Source organism: Uloborus diversus, chromosome 5 (genome assembly GCF_026930045.1).
Source record: "Uloborus diversus isolate 005 chromosome 5, Udiv.v.3.1, whole genome shotgun sequence".
Classification (NCBI taxonomy): Eukaryota; Metazoa; Arthropoda; class Arachnida; order Araneae; family Uloboridae; genus Uloborus; species Uloborus diversus.
This window is the reverse complement of record NC_072735.1, coordinates 109,368,128-109,391,385: the sequence shown is the minus strand read 5'-3', so window position 1 is coordinate 109,391,385 and position 23,258 is coordinate 109,368,128. Positions and strand designations below refer to the sequence as shown.

At 32.6% G+C, this 23,258-nt stretch overlaps 1 protein-coding gene across 1 annotated transcript in view; it reads left to right on the top strand.

Annotated features, from left to right (window-relative positions):
• The window catches only part of LOC129221951 (probable splicing factor, arginine/serine-rich 5), a 28,690-nt gene extending 5,738 nt beyond the window's left edge, over positions 1 to 22,952 (top strand). The window contains exons 2-7 of the mRNA XM_054856345.1: positions 5,064 to 5,116; positions 6,667 to 6,765; positions 8,742 to 8,866; positions 9,527 to 9,676; positions 20,638 to 20,971; positions 22,614 to 22,952. Of these exons, the coding sequence (XP_054712320.1) occupies positions 5,064 to 5,116; positions 6,667 to 6,765; positions 8,742 to 8,866; positions 9,527 to 9,676; positions 20,638 to 20,971; positions 22,614 to 22,784 (932 nt within the window). The 3' untranslated portion in view covers positions 22,785 to 22,952. The remainder of the gene's footprint in view (positions 1 to 5,063; positions 5,117 to 6,666; positions 6,766 to 8,741; positions 8,867 to 9,526; positions 9,677 to 20,637; positions 20,972 to 22,613) is intronic.
• Positions 22,953 to 23,258: the final 306 nt, after the last annotated feature.

The following is a 23,258-nucleotide window of genomic DNA, read 5'->3' as shown; positions in this document are numbered from 1 at the left end:
ATAATTGCTAATTAAACAAGAACATTTAATTATATAACCAAGCAGAGAATAATATATCATCATGTCAGCGAGTGTTGGTACATTTAAAAATCATTTTTAAACAAATAAAGCAAGTAAATTTATTGTCGCCCGTAACTGCGAAATAGCTCAGCAATGTCTTCCGAACATTTATCTTAACATTCAAAAGTACAACAGGGATTGTACAATCTTAAAAGCTCTTTAAATAAGAGAACAGTTAAAATTTCTAAGCAAGCTCAACCATCACAATGCAAATCCTATGCGGTTGTCGGAAACGGTTACGGCTAGGCAGAATTTCGTCCACAGGTCACGTGATTTTATCTTGGGCACGGCTTTTGGGTTGCTCTGCGCTCTCTACCCAAGTATTTCCCCTCTACGGTCCAATCCGGCCTACACAAGCTTTGCAGGGGGGAAATTCAATAGTGTGCTAACGCATAATCATTATTTTGTAAATTGCAGAACGTTAACTTCTGCATTGATTTTTCCAAAATTCTGAAAGTGATTTGTGTTTGATTTTACTGCAAGTGGCTATATTAAAATTTACGCAATTGTCACCTTTTCTCCAAACTAGGTGACTAAGTTTTTAATGGTACAAAATGTGTTAGCTAGAAAAAGAATGGGTGGAATGTTTAACGTGACTCAGATTTTCCTTGTGTGTTTGCAAGAAAAGGACGCGAAATATATAACCCAATTTTTAAGGCAAGGGCCGATCCAGAAATGTTTCTAAGGATGGTGCAGTTGGGTTTTTAAACTTGTTTGTAACTACCAAAATTTAAGTTAAATATTAGAAAGAGAAGATCAAAAACTCATTTTTAGCTCCCTTTGGAACAAAAAAGCACCCCTTCCCCGGGATTCAAAATCAGGGGTCGATCCAGCGCCAAATTGGGGCCGCTTTGCGGCCCATTCACAAAATTCCGCATATCAAAACGGCCCCATTCACAAAATTCTGCGTCGCAGAAGCGGCCCCATTCACAAAATTCCCCATCGCAAAAGCGGCCCCATTCACAAAATTCCGCGTCGTAAAAGCAGCCCCTTCACAAAAATTTATAAAAAGGCAGCCTTTTCACAATATTTTTTAACCGCAAATGTGTACGCATCTACGCGGGAGCCTCTTCCACCTTCCCCCATCTTATCTTTTTGCTTGCTGCGTGAGGTGTTTTTGCTTGAGCGTCAGAGGGGGGACGGGAGAGGGACACTTGTGATTGGTAGCTTGTTTTCAGGAAAATCTTAAATTTTACTTTGATTACGCAATATATATTTAGTATTAATTTATGCTGAGTTTCAAAATCCAATTCTAAAATAACTTTAAGAAAATTATTTTACATGCTGTTTTTATATTTTTATTTGTTTTGAAGATCTTGATTTCCTTACATCGGCCATGGTAAACGAATTTTTCGCATTTTTGATGTTTACTGTACCTTGTTAAGAGGCAAACAAATAAAATTTCTTAAATATTTATTAACATCATTAAATTGCAAAGTTTTAAACGAAATACCTACTCTGTAAGAATGTCAAAAGTCAAAAAAATAAACGCTGAATGCTGGTGCAGTATTATTTTGGGTTTTTATTACTTTTAAGTTTTTCAAACACATACATGGAATCTTTAATGAGTATTTCACTTCTGTGTTAAGAAATATGTGATATCTTTGAGTCTGTTCATATTGTATTTATTAGGAGTCATCATTACATTCAGCAGCATGTGCAATTTTCATTGCTCTTAAAGTATTTGAGAGGGGCAAACAGGAAATCTGTTGTGAGACTTTCACCTTATGAAAGTGTGCCTTGCACATGTATATTTGTGAAAAGCAATAAATGTAATGTATGTGTCAAATTACGAATAAAATGTTAGGGGTCTTTCTTCCCCCTTCCCCCAGCGCATTTCCTCTTGACAGCTTTCAGGTATTCTTCAAGAACTTGCAATCACCCCTGAAACCTGTCTAAGGCTTTTCTATAACGATACGACAGCTAAAAATGCTTTAATATAATCTTTTCCAAGAAAAAAATCACGAGAAGGTCTTTTTTACAAAAATAAAGAAAATTCACAAAAATATTTTGCTTTTTCACAAAAATATTTTTCATTTTCACAAAATGGGGACCCAAAAAATAAAACCTGGATCGACCCCTGAAAATAACTTGTACCGGCTTGAAGAGCCAGCCGTAAGGTCTAAGGGCCTTCTGAGCATTGCAAAAGTGCAGTTGAAAAGTTGCTTTCATGTTCATGGTCTCTAGTAATATATTTTGCTCTTAAGCTCGGGGCTTGAATTGAGTTGAGCCTAAGATTTTCTGTTAAACTCAAAACTCTTAAAGGTTAAATAAGGGAAAGAAGAAACATGCGAATCGAAAAGACTTGATATGGCAACACCAAATAAAACATCAAAGATTTTAATAGAGATAAAATTATTATATTAGATAATTTTTAATTTAACCAGTAACTTTTTTTCCTTTAGGGATAGAAGCTTAGTTTTTTCGACCATAGATCAAGTTAGATCTGGTGTAAAAAAGCCGCTTTTTTCCAGTGGTGTCAAAAACTGGGACAATTCTTTCGCTTTTTACCGATAGATTATGAAGAAATTAGTATGTAGGTCATTTTACGGTAATTTAGACATTTATATCGAGTTCGTAACGTGACCTTCTTTTGCCATAACTTTTTAATTTATTGCTTGTTAAGCCTATTATTTTATTTTGAGCTTTTCCTACCAACAAATTTACTCAAATTAAAATAATTTGCAAATCAGACACTAAATTAAAAAATTATGGCAAAAAAAGGTCACATTATGGACTCTCCATAAGTGTCAAAAATACTGTAAAATGACCCATGTACAAGTGATTTTTCACCCTTTTAATAGGCTATTTACACAAAATATGAGCTTAACAAACTAATTCAAATTTTAAAAATTAAAACCCAGGTGCACACCATCGGGGCTCAAAGTGATTTTTTACAAAATTTCAAGGTTGTAGGTGCTATGGAGTCTTCTAGACGCAAGTCCACCAGTCTTCCTTCCAGAGGTATCTGATTCAATGTGCTCGAGAGACGGGAATTCCATTCCTTTGCTTAATGTCATCAAAAATTCTCTAAATTTGTGTTTTAGATCTTTAATTCAGAAAAATTGTCCGTGTAGGATTTTTCAAGAGAGGTTGGTCGTATCTCCCTTGCATCCGTCCTTGTTTTAGGGTGACCAAGAGCTGTATTATACACGCATAATAAAACTACTTTCTTTTAGGTACTTATTAAAGGAAGGATTGTCAGGGTGTCTACCAACCCTGTCCGGGAAATTTCAAAAGATTTTTTTTCATACTTTACAGTTTAGTAAAATCAATTTTTTTAAATTCATGCAATTTGAAATTACATAAAGAAAATTTCTTTCCTTAAACCAGTTCAGATTGTAACCAAATGACAGCCACCACTGCTGATTAAATAAAATCAGAATTTTTTAAATGTATACCTGAGAGATAAGATATACCTCTGCCTTGATTATGGACAACACAAATAACCAATTTTTATATATTAATCCAGATTGATTTTTTGTATATCAATGTGAATTTATTTCATTAAGAAACCGGATTTATTTTACTACAGATTTGTAATCAGATTTACTTTGCTGTTCAATTTTTTACTGAATTAAAATTATTGCAAGCAGGCCCAGATCTGTCAATTTTGGGCTCCTTTGCTACAGAATCTAGGGCCTCTCCCTAGAGGCCAGCAGTGTGTGTTTGCATTGGTAGAATAATCTTGTGCTAGGGTTCCCCCCCCCCCCCCAATTTTTTAGGCCATTAAGACCTTAATGGACGTGGACCACCCGCACTGCGGGTCTGCAGATCTGGGTCTGATTGCAAATAATTTTTGTTTTCAAGTAAATTTTTAAAAGATCCATTTTTGTTTGATGTACAGTTAACTTCTGATTATCAGCTGTCTGATTATCCATGGGTCTCTTCACAATTTTTTTTCTTAACGTTCATTAAATGTTTTTTTAAACTAGTGATTGTGTTATTCGCTTTTAGCTTTTATATATATTTTTTACATTCAATGTTAGATGCAATGATTTTAGCTATAATTTAAATGTATGTGTGAGTATTATTCATCTTCTTTAGCTATTGTACACACTAGTGTATAGTTTTTTACCTTCAGATTATCCACGGTTTTCGCTTTTCCGTGGTTACTGTGCTACCCTATTCCACAGATAATGGAGGTTTAGTGTATTTTGTATTTTTTAACTCTAAAACTGTTTTTTAACTAATAGGTTTCATTATATGCTATAATGTTAGAATTTTTGTTTTAGCAGTGTAAAAGAAAAATAATTTTACCCTGGTGCTCTTTTATCTTTAAAAAAAAATATTTTTCCCAAAAGGCAGTCTGTTTTCATGATGGATAGATGTAATAGTTTGAAAATGTGTATAAAATGCCACATAGAGCACATCCTGCCATTTAAACTTGCGAAAGTAGCTAAGCTGGCCTTTAAAAAAGCAAAGTCAGGTGAATTGAAAAAAAATTTTTGAGTAAACACCCTGGCTTGTGCTTGCAAAGATTTTTTTATTCAAATTTTGGTCTTAAGTTTTATTTTCATTCCCTCCTGAATGAATGTTAACTGTTTCTTTTTTTTTTTTTCTTAATATCCTAACTGCCAAAATTTATATATTTGCAGAGCCCTGGCATAATTTTTACAACTTTTCTCATGGCGTCTAAAAACTCATTTCTTTTTATGCAACCTTTTTTTTTACCTTGCTTTTGGAAAAAATGAATGATTGTTAGTAAAAAATAACATATAATTGTACAAAAGTTGCAGATTACTGCATGCACCTGTTTCAGGGGTACAAGGAACTGCATTTTCAGTGCAAAATAAGTGAGTTTGAAATGACATCAAAAGGTTTTTTGTCGAATGTCTGTTGAAAAAAGTTTTTTGTAACCCTGAAACAAGTGTATGGAGTAATCTTCTATTTTGTGCAATTATAAGTTATTTCTTATTTAATTTAGTTAAATGATAATGTTTTCATTTTGTGTTGTAATTTTCTTGATACTGTTCTAATGATTTACCATACTTGTAAAACAGGAACTGGAATGGCATATGCATTTGTTGATTATGAAGATAAAAGAGATGCTGAGGTAAGAAACAAACTTGTTATGTTCTATATTCAGCATTTTTATCTTGTAATTAGGATTAAAATTATTTGTATTAATATAAAATTATTACTTATGATCCTGCATGTAAGTATATTTTTCTGTCAAGTGTTCTTATTCCATTCGTTATTTCTCTATCAATGTTTTAAAGTTCTTTACATACTTATTGTAGATAAATATTGGTTAAATTAGATTTATTTTTTGCTTCTGTATTTGTTTCCAAGTTACTCATCTTAATTGTTTTGACACGGTTCAAATTAGAGGAATGATTGGAGCTGGCTGACTTCTACTGCTAGAGTGGACAGATTGACATGACTGAACAGTTGACGTCTAAGCTAAGCAGTCAGATCACTACTGAATTTTGGTTTTTCTGCTACTGAACCTAGGGAGTAGACATCGAAAAAGACTAGAATGTTTGTCCCGACTTAGAACCAACTGTCCCGACTTAGAACCGACTCTGTGCCTTACAAGACGTGCTGACCATGTGTATGTGCAGAGTAATTTTTTTCATGAATTTTGGGCACTTTCATTTTGGGCATGAGCTTTCTAATGTCATGGACTCCAGGTAATATCAACTCTTTAGGATAAACCTGGTAACATAGTTTTCTTTAACTGGCAGCAGTCTTAAGATTTAGGGTTCTTATTTAATAAAATCGGTATTTTATCAAAATGCTTTAAATGCCAGTAAAATAGATGTTTTATCTGAGTTAAAATTATGAAGCATATTATTTACTATTTGGATGTTTTTCAATAAGGAATAATGCTTAAATTCAATTTTAACCTCTAATAAATTTCATTTTCTTCCCTTAATTCTTTATTAGTTCAATCTTTCTGTATAATTTATCTATTACTACTCTTCTGAAATCAAGACTAAGAATGTATGCATTATTTTCTTCAAAGATTTAAAATAAATCTTTATGTATCCAAAATTAAACAAAATACTGTATATATAAATAATTTTAAAATCAGATTCAATTATTTTTGCATGAAACATCTTTAAAGATAATTAAATCATACTGAGCAGAGCTGATACTTATGGATGTTATGCTTTGGAGCAGAGGAAAAGAGATTGAAATGTACCTTGCACTGGATCTTAGAAGAAGATGGGTGAAATGTTGTGCATTGATACCTAAAAGATCGGAATTCCTTTTTCTGTAATACTGTGAAGAATTTGATGTGTCTAGCAAGAAGATGAAATTGAGCATCCAGTCAGTGTGAACAGCTGAAACCGAGATGTCTTCCATGATGAAGTCTCAAAAGCAATGTCTGAAGAAATAGGAATACGGAAGGAACAATGTGGAGTTGACTTTCTGGGCTCAGCTGCATTAAACTATTTTAATCTGGTTCCAGAGAGATTCATTAGAAGCTTGAAGAAAAATTGCTTAAGCACTTTTCTGTTCTTCACAGTTTTAGTATGATCAAAAGAAATAAGTTTGCTTTTTTTAAAATGAGAAAAAACGAAAATGTTTTGAAATATGCTTTTACTTGACAAATTCCTTTGGTTTAATTATTCTTAGTGATTATCTCTAACATAGGATGCTATAAAATATGAAAATGGACGTGATCTTCGTGGCCAAACTATTGTGGTGGAATGGGCACGAGGCCCATCTAGCCGCCCTCCAATGCGTAGCAGGGTAAGATTGTTTTCTTTTATGTATTTTTTAGTGTGCTGTAATCAATTTTTTGCTTATTAGGAACAATCAAATTTACTTCTCTGTTAAAGGTCAAGATTCAGAAAATTTTAACTGGCCAGTTGCCACTAGACCCAAAAAACTTGGTGGCCACCACTGTGAGAGGAGTTTTTACTGCTTTCGTGAAAAAACAAATAAGTAGAACTTTACAGAATTATATTTTATAAGCTATAAATATTCCTTTTTTGTTTCAAAGTAAATAAATGAATAAATAAATCAATTAAAGGTCGGCAAAAAACTGCATTTTAGATGAAATGTGCAAAAAATAAGATTTTGCTGATAAAATTTCACTTTTTCAGAAAATAACTGATTTAAAAAAAATTAAAAAAAAAAAAACTTTCTGGTTCTTTTATGTTTTTAGTAGTTTGCAATGAGATAGGCATCCAATTCTGTTTTCTGGAAACTTGGGCAATTAAATAGTCTTGTCTGCTTCCATCTTGCAAATGACACCAAATATGGCGACTATGCGAAAAATTTAAGATATGAAAGTAATTTTAATAATTAAAAACCCTCAAAAAACAATTTCAGTGAAAGAGTCGGTTTTTAGCACATTAGCATCTGAAGCAATACGGATAAAATAATATTCTGGAGATAAAATTTGTAAGAAAATTTTTTCAAGAAAATAATTCATTTTCCAGGGAGAAAAAATACGGCACATTTTGCAGAATGTTCAATAGTTTGCATTGTATTGCAATGGACATCCAATTCTATTTTTGGAAACTTAGGCACTTAAAGAATCTTGTCTACTTCCATCTTGGAAGTGACCAAATATAGCGACTGAGCTAAAAATTAAGATTTAGGTTTCTGAATTCTAGCATAAAAATAATTATAAAATGTAAAATCCTCATAAAACATCAATTTAATTGAACTGTTATAGCTTTTAGTACATTAAAGTCCAATGTAATAAGGATAAGATGAATTTTTAAAAATAAAATGCTTTGCAGCACATTTTCTGTGATTTTCATTAGTTTGCATTTGAATAAACATCAAATTATACTTTGTTTTTGCCTTTTTGCAAACTTAAGCACTTAAGTATTTTACCTACTTACAACTTGTGAGTGACCCAATATGGCCTCTATGTTTCACAGGTTACTGAAAAGTATTGTAGTTCTGGTCAAAAAACGATCTTCCTTGATGTGTCTTGCCTCAGGTGTATGCTTTCAAAGTGATTTATTTTCCTCCCGCAATTCCTGTTCCTCCCAAGATTTTTTTTTCTTGAACAATAGGGGGGAAAATGGCGACTGAGGACTTTTTTTACCTTGCCACTTTTTCAAACGAGGTCGGCGAGTGGCGACCGTGAATCTTGACCTTTATTCTGGGTAGGCATGGGTCATTACTAAAGGTGCACTAAATACTAAATATTCATAATGCAGAATTTCATCTATCACAGTGAAGAACCTTTTCTACATTTCTTCTTTATACGTTTTTAAAATTGGTCTCTGCAAAGTCTTAATACACATTAACCTATACCTATTATTCGTTTTTTCGTTTGTACGCGTTTTTCATACAGTCCCTTCAAAAACGCATAAACGGTGCTTCACTGTATTTTCAAAAGATTGGTTTTATTGTTGCTAGTTGAATTTCTCAATATTGATTGCAAATGTTTGTTAATTTGTTCCTTAAGTTTCTAGTTAATGTTCATTAGATTCATGAATGCATGTTTTATGAAACATTGACGCACATGGGGGCTTACGTTGTTTTAAATATTGGTAAATTCTTGTAAGGATTTCTAGAATTCCAGAACCCCCAATTTCTGCCAGATGAACAAAGCCTATTGCCTATCAACATGGCATAGCTTGATAAATTGCCATGTATTTTGACCACATTTTCTTGTTTTGTTTTATATTTTTTAATCAGCAATATTTCTTAATAAATGGTTTCATTTCTTGTGCCTTTCTAATCAAAATACAATTTTTTAGACCAGTGCAGAATGTTATCGATGCCATCGACATGGTCATTGGGCCCGAGATTGTCCAGAACTAGAGAGAGATAGATACAAAGCTCGACGTTACTCTCGCTCACGTTCTCGTTCCAGGAGGAACAGGTAAGTTGTATATTTCAATTGCATTTTCTCTTGTATATTTCTAATGATTCGTGTCTATCTAGAGATACAACTTTTTCATTAAGAATATTGTCTTTTTGTGTGCTTTAAAAGGCATTTATAAAGTATGCCTTCTGCCTAGCTGGAGTTTACTCCTTAATATTTGAACATGCGCGATTATATCTGCAAATGCTCAAAACTTGTGCAGTATTTTTAAGCTCAATGTTATGTTAAATATATTGTTTTTGTTGGAAGGCTAATCAAAAAGCTAGTTTGAATTTTGATTTTAAATTCTTGATAATGCAAAAGCAAATGATGAGAAAAGTGCTCTTATATGATTGCTGAAGTATGCAAATGTTGAATAGATGCACAGGGGCCATCTGATGCTTAATTTTTAAAATTGGCAACTATTTTTGTAAGCACCATTACTATGTTCTCTTGGTCATAGTCTTCATGAAACTGATTGAAAATGTAAAAAAAAAAACAGAATGCACTATGTTTCGACTGTTCTACATGCTGTCATCAAGTCTGTAGACTTGGATGTTTACCTGATACGACAAGTTTTTCTCACGTCTTGTTATTTGACAGAATAATTTAAAAGATTGATGGTATTTAAGCTGAGAAGTTTTCCAGTGTACTTTTAATTTTTTTTTATTTGCCTAGGTACAGTTATAGCAGAAGCCGTAGCCCTTCTAGAGGCCGTTGGGGGCGTCGACGTCGAACTCCTAGCCAAGTTCGTTCTCCTAGTTACAATAGATCAAGACGTCCAAAGAAGAGGACCCCAACTCCAGCTAGTTCACGATCACGTTCCAGGTAATTAAATAAGGCAAATCTAGTTGATATCAATCTTTGAAAAAGAACTGAAGAGAATTTTTCAGTCAAATACGCAATTAAGCTAAGCAGTATTTCGGGGACCTTTTCCTCTTTGTCCTGCACATGGTAGGGGAATGTGTGGCAAAGTGAAATAGTTGAGATGAGAGAGCTTTTTCGAGATGTACAAATTGGAAATTTTGTTTTGGGAGTTACAGTACATGAAGAATGAACATTGTATTTTACAATAAAACTTAAAAAAAAAAAACACTTGCATTAAAAAAGTAATTTTTTATTTTTGGCTGTAAAGTTTCTCCTTCAAAAAAAAGCGAAAAAGTTTCACTATTTTTTTACATGGGGCAAAATGAAAAATAAAATGTTCCTAATGTTTTCTGCTTGATTATGGAAAATATTTTTTGACCAAATGAATCGCATAAGATTTTGAATGAAGAAATGGAAAGGATGAAGCAAAAAAATACTTATTAAATAAATAAATTAATATATAAAGAAAAATAAAGGAATTACGTATTCATTTACATCCCTTTATTTAGTAAGTGGTTTAGTAAACGATTGAGTGAGTAAAAAAATAAACTATTTCACTTTGCCCCACATGTAATTGACTAATTGTACAAAATATTGAAAATACAACTTAGCTTTATATGAACTAAATAACTACTGCACCTAGTATTAGAAAGTCTCAATCAATAATTTTGGGCTTGCAACAAAATATTACAATATGAGTATCAATTTATGAAAAATTCCCTGTATTATCATATGCTTTTAACTTTCAGGCTATTTTTTTCCTGACTGGAATAGACTACATGTGCTATTCCATAGTTAAAATATTATTAGACAGGTGGCTAAAAGCAGAGAAAATATTTCACTTTGCCCCACATTCCCCTACTTATGTGCTCTTATATTTAAGGTTTTGAGCCGTGATTCTCAACCTGTGGTCTGTGATCAGCTATTAAAAATTAATCTGTCTGCAATTTATATTTATTAAAGAACTTTTGGATTCGCCTCATTTCACCTAATATAATTTGTTGTGAATATATTATTTAAAATATCATTTGAGAACCGTTGCAGTGGAGCTCTCAATACCCATTAACTTCAAGAAATCTTTACTTTTTTCTTTGTATTTTAAGACTTAGTAAATGCATTTTATATTTGACAAAATATGCTATAAGCCAAGAAAAGGATACCAATCACTAGTGAATGAAATCTAAGTCATGTCCATTGTGTAATGTTTTTATGTTTGCTACATGTATCAGTTTCACTGGTGGAGAACATAAAATGCAATGCCCACATATTTTTGTGCTAGATCCAAGTATATTTAGGTATTTCCTTTTTTACTGTGAATATTTTTCTGTTAATTATGAGTCAAGCTAAGCAATGTCAGGGGTCTGGTCAGAGGATATTTGGGTCCGTTAACGGACCCTTCACAAAAATCCGATCAATCAAAACGGACCTTTCACAAAATCCCGATCAAACAAAACGGACCTTTCACAAAATCCGGATCAACCAAAACGGACCCTTCACAAAATTCTGATAGACAAGAACTGATCTTTCACAAATTGTTTATTGAAAGAGCAAATCTGAAAGCAAAATAAGGCATGTTAAACCGATAATTTTTCAAACCTTTTTGAAGTCAAATTAGAGGGATCAGCTATACAAAATCTGCTAATTTTGCAAAGAAAAAAAAATCCGCAGTCTTGCAAGCGATAAATTGCTACTGCCAAACAAATACGAGCTGATGTGTGCATCACATGACTTCCTTTTACTCCAATTTAATGTCATTTTCTCATTATTGGCAGTTTTAATATGATTCAATAGTTTACTCTCTAAATATCACCAACAGTGGCCAAATTGAAACCAGATTAAAATAAAAAAAAAATCGTCGCCAAGTTGGCGAAAAAACTTGGCGACCAAAAGCTTGGCGATACGTCACCAAGTGTTTACCAAATTATAACACCACTTAAGTTTGCATTGATATTAACAATGATTTCCCCCCAAAAAGGTGCAAAAGACCCCCTTAGGAACATCCGAAAGCAACCAAAAAGGGAGGTGCACAACTAGACCCAACTACGAGTCTATGTACCAAATTTCAACTTTCTAGGACATACCATTTTTGAGTTATGCGAGATACATACGCACATACACACAGACGTCACGAGAAAAGTCGTTGTAATTACCTCGGTGATGGTCAAAATGGATATTTCGCGTGTCTATACATTCTTAGGCACTTTTCCGCATGTGGTCGAATCGAAAAAAAACTCAACATTCATTTGGGGGTGAGCAAAATGGAAATTAAGGGCGATTTTTGAGTGAAAATTTTTTCGCGAATACGATACTTCCTTTTTACTTTCTTCTATATCTAATATATAGAAAAAAGTATTGGATTCGTGCAAATTTTCGAATTTCGAATTTTGACGGATTCGAACGTTTTGAGGTGTGCTGAGTCCATTTCGACCATTTTTGGAAAATGTCTGTCTGTCTGTATGTGTGTGTGTATGTGTGTCACGTCTGTGTGTGACCAGTTTTTTGTGGCCGCTCTACAACAAAAACTACCGCATGAAATCGAACGAAATTTGGTACACATATGTGCCCCTATGTGAACTTGTGCCCATTAGTTTTTGGCGCGAATTCCTCCAAGGGGGGTGGAGCAATGGGACGTTTTTCGAGTTACGCGTGCTTGCTATTACTCAGGAAGTAACTGACGGAATCAAACAAAATTTGGTCCATATGTTAGTATTAACAGGAACAGGTGCTGATTCAATTTTGGTGTCAATAACGCAAACGGGGGTTGAGCTATAGAACGTTTTTTGTCGTCAATTGTGACTGCTGTATCTCAAGAAATAATGAACGGAATGAAAGAAAAATTTATCGGCAAGTAGCCCTTAGTGGGTATAAGAACTGATTTTATTTTTGTGTCAACAGCTAAAAAGGGGGTAGCGCAATCACCCGTTCTTTTTTTCCATTTTGAGTGTCCTATCTCAAGAAGTAATGCTACGTTCTGGTTGAAATTTGGAATATATGTGAATCCATGTGTAAACAGGCTTTTGTTCAATTTTGACGCCGATCGCTCCAAGAGGTGTTGATTTTTTTTTTTTTTTTTTGCGAATAAAAATATTTTTATTAATGCAACAATAAGAAATATAAATCGTAATAGATTGTCGTCTGCGTATTTCTCGTGATTTTAATTGTATGGAAATGATAGGAAATATTATCTCAATGATTTAAAATTTTTAACTGTTGCCATCTTATGTTTGTTAACAAATAAAATATTTGTAATTAATTCAAGCAAGGCTTTTAAAAAAACTTTCAATTTTCGCTCTTTGCTTTGCTTTTGCAATAATTCAGACATTGGGATAGTCGTCAAGTTTTTGCATGTGTAATTTTGTTTTTGTTGGGAATATTGCTTCCTCGTCAAGCATGGGGAGGGATCAGAAAAAAAAAAAAGAAATATAGAAGAAAGTTTCGTGATGGCCACAACATACTAGTTTGTAAAAGGAAGTAATAATGCTTGTTGTTTGTTTCTTGGAAAGAAATTAACAGCTGAAAATAAGTTTGGTTTTAAATAATTTTGTTTGTTTTATCACAGCTAAGTAGCAGTGGTGTTGTTGTAAACTTTTCTGAAAAGGCGTTGGTAAGCACTTTTCTCCCTGCTGATGATTTAATAAACTATAATAATATATATCAACGAAATGAACTTAGAACTGCAAAGAGATAGTAAGGGTGGGGAAAAAATATGATCGCTTCAGATAGGGTTACCAACTTCAAAATTAATCGCCATTTAGCATCTGGCGTTAATCCTTTATAATGACTTGATTAGAAATTATTCTCATCATTTTACCAGCTAGTCAATATTTGCGTTTTTATGGTGCTGTACAATGTTTAACTGTTATTTTGGGAGAAAATTATATGGGTTTGATTTTTCAATGCTAACAAGGATGATTAACTTAAATAAACTGTTTTACTTGCTGTTTTTTTTTTCGTTAGATGTCTACATTTTGAAAAATACAATCTTTTAACATCCGATATAAGAATCATATTTTGTTCTTTTTTCAAGCTAACTTCGCTTTATTAGGGTGCAAATAAATGAAAAGTCTATTTTTCTTAGAACATGCATTTCAAGTTTTTAAAGCAAAATTCCATTTTCTTTATGAATCAAAAATTAAAATGCTGAATCGATGGCTTAATTTTATTTTTGCTTCAGCTGTGTCCACAGATATTAATGATATGTTTATCATAGGACTCTAAAATGCAATTTAAAAATAATTTAATCAAAAATATTTCTTTTACAAGCCGTTTTTATACCTTTGATGCCTTCACTTTGAGAATTGCGATCTCTTTGCATCCGCTATGGGAATCCGATTTTTTGATGTTTAATACACATTGTTAAGAAGTAAACAAAAAAAAATATCTTTTTATTTTTGTTAAAATGACGGAATTTATAAGTTTTAAAGGAAATTCTGTGCTTTTTAAGAGTGTCTTGGGTCAAAAAGTTAAATGCTGCTGAACCCTCGTCTGAATTTTATTTATTTATTTTTTTTTTTTTTTGTTACAATTATTTTAAATGCTGTACCGAAATATTTCTAGTATAATTTAACATAATGTAGAATGGAGATAAATATTGCTACTTGAGGGAGCGATGCCTCCCCCCTGCCAAATACTAGAAAAACACACCAGAATGATATTCTCAACATAGAAGAGGAAAACACTTTACTTTAAGTTTAAATGATGCAGATTGTACCCGCTCTAAATTCTAAAATTTCGATTAACATTTTTTTTTTGCGAAATTATTTGATTTTTCACAAAATTAATTCACTTTTCACAAAATTATTTTATTTTTCACAAAAAACGGACCCTGCGAAAAATCCTGGACAGACCCCTGAATGTTTATGGAACCTTAATTTAATGTCTATTGCATAACACTTATGTGCTCCTGCGCATTGGTTTTTGTTGATGGACTAGAAAAACTCGCAATACCCATTGGCTTCATGTACTATACTTGTTATAGCCAAGTATATTGTGTACATTTTTCTTGTTAAAACCAAATATACTTTGTTTTTTTTTAAGTCTGAATGAATATCTTGCATGCTTTTCATCTTACCAAAGAATGATATCAATCACTACTGGATAATACCAAAGTGGTGTCCATTATATAATGCTGATATAGTAGCTGAAAATATCGGTTTCGCTGATGGACAATATGAAATGCAATAAACAATGATCTGCATATTATTGTGCTAGACCCAAGCATATTGTGTACAATATTTCCTAAATAGAGTGATGTTTTTCCTTTTATTTTTTTAAGTAAAGTTGAACAGTTTTATTATTACTGTCCATTGCATGATACTTATGTGCTCTTGTGCATTGGTTTTTGCTGATGGACTAGAATAACTCTCAATATGTTTTCATGTATTATACTTGTTAAAGCCAAGTATATTGTGTACATTTTTCTTACTAAAACCTAGTCTTAAGTTTTTTATGTATTTTTTTTCTCTTGTGTGATCACTAGTGGACAGGCTGCCAAATTGACACCAGCAAAATTGGTTAAAATGAAATATTAGATATACATAGTGAACGAAACCTTAATTTTAAATCTATATATTGTAATAACAATATAAGAGAATAAAGGATGGTTTGAGGATGCAGGGGTCTGTCCAAGGTTTTTCACAGGGTCTGTTTTTTATAAAAAAAATCTTTTTTTTTTCTTGTGAAAAATAAAATTTTGTAAAATAAAAATTTAAAAATTTGCAAACATTACATGCATTAGGTTGGGGGGTATGACGCAAACTATGGCACTGAAATAATTTGCTGGGAGTTTCATGGTATTTTTCTCTTTTTGGGGAGATTATGAAGGCATCAAAAGTATGAAAAAGGCATATAAAAAAATTTTTAGTTCAGTAAAATTCTTTTTAAATTGCATGTTAACGTTAATGATAAACATATTATTGTCTATTGACATAGTTGAAGCAAAAATAAAATGAAACCATTGATTCAACATTTAACTTCTTGACACTCATAAAAGAACACGGAATTCCGTTTATTTTTACTGAAACCATAAGTTTAAAAAGAATTTTCATTTATTTGCCTCCTAACAAAGCTTAGTTATGAAAAATGAGTAAGGTTTGATTCTCACACTGAATGCAAAGATGCAAAAAGATCACGTTTTTCAAAATGAGCAATTAAAATTGGCAAATGAAAGAGTTGAATTAAAACAATTTGGAATTGCATTTTAAAAGGTTTGCATTATAAATATTATTAATAACCACTGACATATTCGCCTACAATTCAAAGTAAGAAAAGAAAAAAAAAGTGGGGAGCTGTAGCATAACAATACCAAGATCCTAATATTATCCCAGGGCAAGATACAGGAATTCCAGTTTTTAACCAGTGTACAAGCACTCCTGTTAGCATCAAAAGTTCAAAATTACTATGGTTACTTCTTAAGATAATGTTATTACATCATACTATAAAGGCGCAAAAATTGCCAGGCTGGTGAAATGTTAGGAATATAGCAAAGAGAAAAGTGCTGAGGCAGCAACATCAAGCTTCAGGTCATAACATTTTCAGAGAAATCTATAACGACAACATTGCTGGCTATTTTGATTCTGCTGTGATAAAAGAAACAAGCTATATTTGGTAGTATTAGTGATTTATTGCTTGAGCAGCAATGCGTAAGCATCACTAAAGTAAGCATCACTAAAGTACGGTGACGTTTTCTGAAAAGTTAGCCATTATTTTTTATTTCAGATTTGCTTTTACAATAAATAGTTTGTGAAAGATTAGAATTTTATGAAGGGTTTGTTGAGGGACCCAAATTTCCTCTGGCTAGGCCCCTGGGATGCATTTACTATTTTAAAAACTTAAACTAGTGCTGATTGAAAATATCAGGTATATATATATTAAAATGTCCGATATACAGTGGACACTGGTTAATTGAATCAACTGCTTTGTGGAATCAAAACTGTTTAGAGCAAACGTGATTCATATAAGAAGCGGCCACTGTATATCAAATATTGGATATTTTCAAACCCTGCTAGTGGGCAATATCCAAGTCCATTATATAATGCTGATATATCTGCTGTATATATCAGTTTCGCTGATGGATAATATAAAATGCAGTAAACAATGATCTGCATATTATTGTGCTAGGTCCAAGCATATTGTAAACAATTATTTCTAGTTATGGTGATTGCTTAAAAATTCAATGATGTTTTAAAAACTTTTTTTTACTTGTCCATTGCATGATACTTGTGTGCTCTTGCACATTGGTTTTTGCTGATGGACTAGAATAACTCCCAATACCCATTGGCTTCATGTACTATACTTGTCATAGCCAAGAATATTGTGTACATTTTTCTTGCTAAAACCTAGTTCATTTTTTTTATAAATTTTAACGCCTGAATAAATGATAGGGATATCAATCACTGGTGGATAATATCCGAGTCATGTCCATTATATAATGCTGATATACCTGCTGTATATATCAGTTTCGCTGATGGACTAAATAAAATGCAGTACACAATGATCTGCATATTATTGTGCTAGATCCAAGCATATTGTAAACAATATTTTATAAATGGAAAAAATGACTTTTTTACTCCATGAAATGTACTATAAATCTTAACTGTAAGAAAAGGATGTCCATCAAATTCACATATTAACAGAGTTCTCTAAAATACAAGACCAATTGTTCTGTAGTTTTTGTCATATAGAACATATTTTTCAGCTGTCATTTTCTGATTAAAATTAATCGCCCATGCATTTAAGAGATCAGCAATAAATTGAAGAAAGCAAAAACTTTTATTTCTCATTGCAAATAGTTAAAAATACACTAAATTTCAGAAAACAATTAATTTTTTTTTTTTTTTGCATACTTTAGAGAAAGTCACTGATATTCAGAAGTATTTCTTTCAAAACTACGATTTTTTTTAAATAAAAAGCAAAGTTTTCCATCAAACCTTTACAAACTCCGAAAACTTGACAGCATACAAGAGAAGTATGACATTTAACCCTAGCATCAATGACCAAATTTTTCCCTTACTCTCAATAACCGGGTACCCATTTTGAATTTCGATGATTTAGAGCAGGAAAATATTTCTGACACCTCTTTTATTTAATTGAAATGTTTTCTTCCACCCTCATCTTGGGGAAATGTATGTAGCTTGTTTTACCAAAAAACTAAATGGCTTATTTTTCCAACATTTTATGTTTACGTGACATGCTAAATGGTCCGTTAGAAAAAAAGTGTTTCTCTTTTTTTTTTTTTGTAATACTATGTGTATTAGGTCTTACGCTTTGGTATTTCATTGTGAATTCTCAGTATTTCATTTATACCAGTGATGTTCAACTTACGGCCCGCAGACTACGCCAGGGCCCACGAAGCTCATACGTGTGGCCCGTTGCATCAAAAAATATTTCTGTAATTTTGATCTTCAGTCATTTGCTCAACCTTTGCTGTCATGTCGTCTGATATTCGTAGGTATACTCAAAAGAAAAAATGCTGACAACTATTTTGTTTTATTACTGAAAATCTGATGTTGAAACTATTGATCAAAAGTTTCGATACTTTCGAAGCATTTGATCGAATGGTGATGAACAATAGGTGTAATACCCTCTGGAATATAAAAATACATTAATCTATATAATGAGTATACTTAATTTCATTTAAAATCTTAATTATATCTGTAAATCTAATTGGAATAAACGTTTGCCTCTAAGATCTGCAGTGTAACTGGTATGTTATGCAATGTTTTCAATTGTTTTTTTTTTTTACAGTGAAATTTTTCGGGCATGGGAAGTGAGTCCAATAATTTGGTTTTACACCAAGAAAATAAATGAAAAACTAACCTTTATCAAAAAAAATTAAATAGTTTGAGGATTTTTTCTAGAGACGTACCGAGTAGCACTTTGGCCGAGTACTGAGTTATTGAGTACTCGGCCGAGTTATCAAGTACCAATTATGTTTTAAAAAGAACCACCTACACATATGTGATGAATTTTGAACTTATTGGAATAGTAGTATAGACCTCCTTGTCCATACAATAGTTTTTAAAACTAAATTCCTGCTGAAATTTAAGTACGCATTATTTAAAAAATTTTGTATGTATATATATATATATATATATATATATATATATATATATTAATATAATGTCAAAAATTTGACAAAAAAATTATTTTTTAAATTAAAAATAAATAAATAAAAGGTATGATTAATCAAGTTGGAATTAAAACAAATTATACCAATCTATTATAATTCTAGTCCGCCAAACATAAATAATTTTTAAAAGCAAATAAAACAAATGTGCAGGAACACTGCAGACATGTGTTTCAGCATTACAATGAACGCCTTTTTCACTGCATAAAATGTGAGCTAAAGAATGTAAAGACATTCGTCAAAAAAATCTGACTTTTGTTGGATGCCTTTAAATCAACAAGCTCACATTTTGTGCATTGTAATTTCCTTGTAATGCCAAAACACATGTCTGCACTATGCTTTTCACGCTGTTTTATTTCCTTTTATTTTTAAGCAAAGGTATTTTTATATTTCTTATAACTATTTTTTTTTTTTTTGTAGCAAAAATCCATTTTTAATATAAAAATTCTATATTTTCTATACACTTAACCTTTTTTTGCACAATTTTTAATAAATAAGTTTTATTAACTTTGGGCGGCATTAAAATAAAGATTTATTCCGTTGAAGCATTACAAATTTCGTTATTCTCAAAATTCACATTTGACTTGTAAATTTGAATTGTAAATGATTACAGAATATTATATATGCTTGCGCTATTTTTATAAATTTTGATATCTGTCTTTGACAATATTCAATTTTTTGCAACTACTCGGTACTGGCAGAGTATCTGATCAAAATTTGACCGAGTACCGAGTAGTTACCGAGTACTCGGTACGTCTCTAGTTTTTTCGATTTTGGGGGGGGGGGGTATTCACGTGAGTTTCTCTAACCCTTTAGAAGAATAATAATGGTGAATAAAATGATGTTTTTCCTATCATATATAAATAATTGCTATGCAACTGCTGAAAACAGAATAAAATTAGGGGGCACAATATCAAAGGGGGAGTGATGAGGGGAAAACGCCGGTCATATTTTGATTCAAGGGCTCATTTTACATGAAAGTCATCAAAAAATGGTGTCCCAAGCATTTTGAGGAGGTATTTTTTGATGTGCAGTGTAATGGGTACCGGGATACCTGATTATTGAATATAGGTGTAAAATTTTTAAATGTTAAGCTCCCCCCCCCCCAAAAAAAAAAAACTGAAATCTCTGTTACTTTCTTTAGTGCTGATTCATATGAATAACAGGGATTAAAAGCAATTTCCCAAGACTTAATTAGAAAGGTGAAAAATTACGATTAAAGTCACGAAAAGGTACCCGGGTATCCAGTCGTTCACGCTAGGGTTAAAGCTCATTTTCATTGTGCATGTGGAGACAATAATTACTTTCTTAATTAAAAACCCTTGTAACTCTCCTAACTGATAATGAAATTCCAGTACAATATCTTAAATTCTAATGAGCCAAATTTAAAAATTCTTGGATAGGTGATGAACCTTGAGGTGTCCTTTACAAATTTGCAACATTTGCCTGAAATTGCTCCGGCGAATTTCCCGATAAAAACAATATTTGCAAGCAATCCCTCATGACTTGTACTCTGTTCAAAAATTATTCGAATTTGGCTCATTGAATTGCTGGTATCTTTCTGAATTTTTCTAGCTGCTCAATCGCAAACATGGTCAGACTAACCAATGCAAAAAGTTTAGAAGGTTTTACAGTAATACCCCGTTAAATCAAGGAATGTAGACATTCAATGCAGTTAAATCCGGACCATTGAAATGTATGGCTAAATCGAAGTTATACTGTATATTTTTGGTGTATTTTTTAACTTGGTTCACGCTAGTATGCTTTGAATTGATAATCTTATGTTTGTAATTAGGTCTGGAAGCATTGATAAGTCTAAATCCAAATCTGATAAGAAATCAAGGCGAAGCTCAAGTAAATCTGTCAGTCGTAGTCCAAGCAAGCCACGAAGCAGAAGTGTCAGTAAAACACGAGATCGGAGTATGAGTCCTCGCAAGTCTCGAAGTTCAAGTCTGCGAAAAGATCAAAGTCCTCCTCCCAAAGAACGAAGTAGGAGTCCCAGTAAAGACCATACTCCAGAGCGCAGGGAATCTCACAGTCGAAGTCGCAGCAAAGTTAGCAGATCCCGCAGCAGAAGTAGAAGCTTGGAGCAAAAGAAAAGGTCTAAAAGTCGAAGCTCTTCTCCTGGTGTAAGTGTTTCAGTACTTGTAAATTTTGATTTGTCTGATTAAATGTTCCTGGAAAAAAAGTAGTCGCTTGCTTATCCTACTAGTTCTCTGTCCTATGTTAAGTAGTTCGCAGACAAGCCAACATAAAACCCTAAGAATTCTGTTCAGAACCTGATTATGGAACCTCCAGTGTTTAATGACTTTTTCAAAAATGCCCTAAAATATCCACTTAATTTTGCTAGTAATATCTTCATATATAGCGTAAACAAATATGGCATTGAATTCAAATATTGGAAAAAAATATCTAAATGCAAACCTTGCATTTGGCAACTGGTTACTAAATTGTAAAAATTCTAATCATGGAGTTTATCTGACCACCTATGGAAATGGAAAGGCAAATAGGCGGAAATGGACGGGTATAATGGTTTTTGGGAATGATTCGAAAATTTTTAAATGTATGTTGTTGGCCTCTGATTTAAGCAGAGTCACATTGACATGAACGGTATATATCGTTAGAGGCCAGACTGTTGTACAGCAGACAATGAAATTGTTAAAACGTCAGTCATGACAGTGACATTGGTCTTAATTTCATTATCATGTTTAACATTTCTTTCAGAACCCGAAATAGATTAAAAGTTTTAGTTCTTAGTGGATTTTAAAAAATGGCATAGCATTGTTACACAAATTTGTTGCAAAATATATATGCATTCATTAAACAAAATCACTTGAAGTTTACAGGGCCAGCGACGCTCCAAAAGTGTGGGGGGGGGGCGCCAAATATGTAGCTAAAGTTTTTAAGTTAGAATGACTTCATCTTACACTATAATAACAAAATGTAACTTTTGCATATAGAAGGATAAACAATCTTAATGTTTACCATCTTCGCACATCCTGAAATTACTTCTAGCTTTATACTATACAAGAGGTACCCACACGGCTTTGCCTGTAGTAGAAAATTAAAATTGCATTTGGTTTGCCTGTTTATTTACAAATAATGGATGATTAGTTTCTCGTCCATGTTATGATAATTTGCTCAGCAAAATGTTCTTAAAAGTGAAATAGAGAAAGAACAAAATCGAATTTTCAAAAAATCGCTTCGAGGTGCTCACTCCTATGCCAAGAACTAGTTTTGTGCCAAACTTCATGAAAATCGGCTGAACGGTCTAGGCCCTATGCGTGTAACAGACATACAGAGTTTCAGCTTAATTATTAGTAAAGGTTTACACTAATGTTACATTTTTGGCTTGGTTGCTGTGATTAGTGACATTTAGAAGGGAAGGCTCCCATCTGAAACAATGTTTGCATCTGAAATGCTTTATCAAGGTGCTTCAAATTTTAATCCATGCTCCAGCAACAACTTCAGGAGGCGACAAATTTAATTGGCGCCTAAACCTGGATCAAAGAAGGGGTCATGAAAAAAGCCGCTCAAACTGCAAATTGTATTTTTGGCCTTTCATTTCGGGAGAAGCTCCCAACCTTTCCAAATGTCGCCAAACATAACTTATAAGTAAGTTTCTAAAACGCTAGTTTGAAAACTTTGAGCTACTCCTCAGCTTGTAGCTTATTGTTCAATTTGAGATGTACTGCGAGATGTTTCGAGTATTTACATTATTTTCCCATGTAATTGGCATACATCTCTGATGTAAGTTGCTTTGTTTTTCAGGACTTGAGGGACAGTGTTGCCAATGGAGAAAGAGGTAGGAAGAGAGAGCGTCACGCAAGTGGATCCGTTTCTCCGAGAAGTAAAAGTCGCAGCCGCTCCCGTAGTCCCAGTTATGAAAAAGAATCTGGCCGTGGCGCCAAGGGTAGAGAAAAGTGGAGCCAGTCTCCATAGTCATATCATGCGGTAGTTAACATGTTACTCCAAGCTTTCCATTTTTGAAAGAGAAATAGCAAAATTCTGCGAAAGAACATGAACTTTTTTTCTCCCTCCTTTGTCTGAGATTCTATTTCTTTCTATACAATATTTCATTACTGTCTCCAATAAAGACAATGTTTTTAAGAATGCTTTAGAAAGTTTTATTATTTGATATTCTCTTCATAACACTATCTAGAAATGCATGTATGCATAGTACATGATTCGTCTAACGTTTTAAAAACTTCGAAACCTGCTTGAAAAAGTCTTCCAGTTTTATTTCGAAAAAAGTTTTACTGCTGTTTTGTGCAGAGTTCCCACCAATTTTTAAACGACAAAATTCCAATCTTTGTCGAAAAAAAACCAGAGTATATTGGTGAAAACTTTTCTTCCCTTTTGAAAAACAGGTGTTTAATTTAGTGCACTAAAAACTTCAATTTTTTTTTAAAAAAT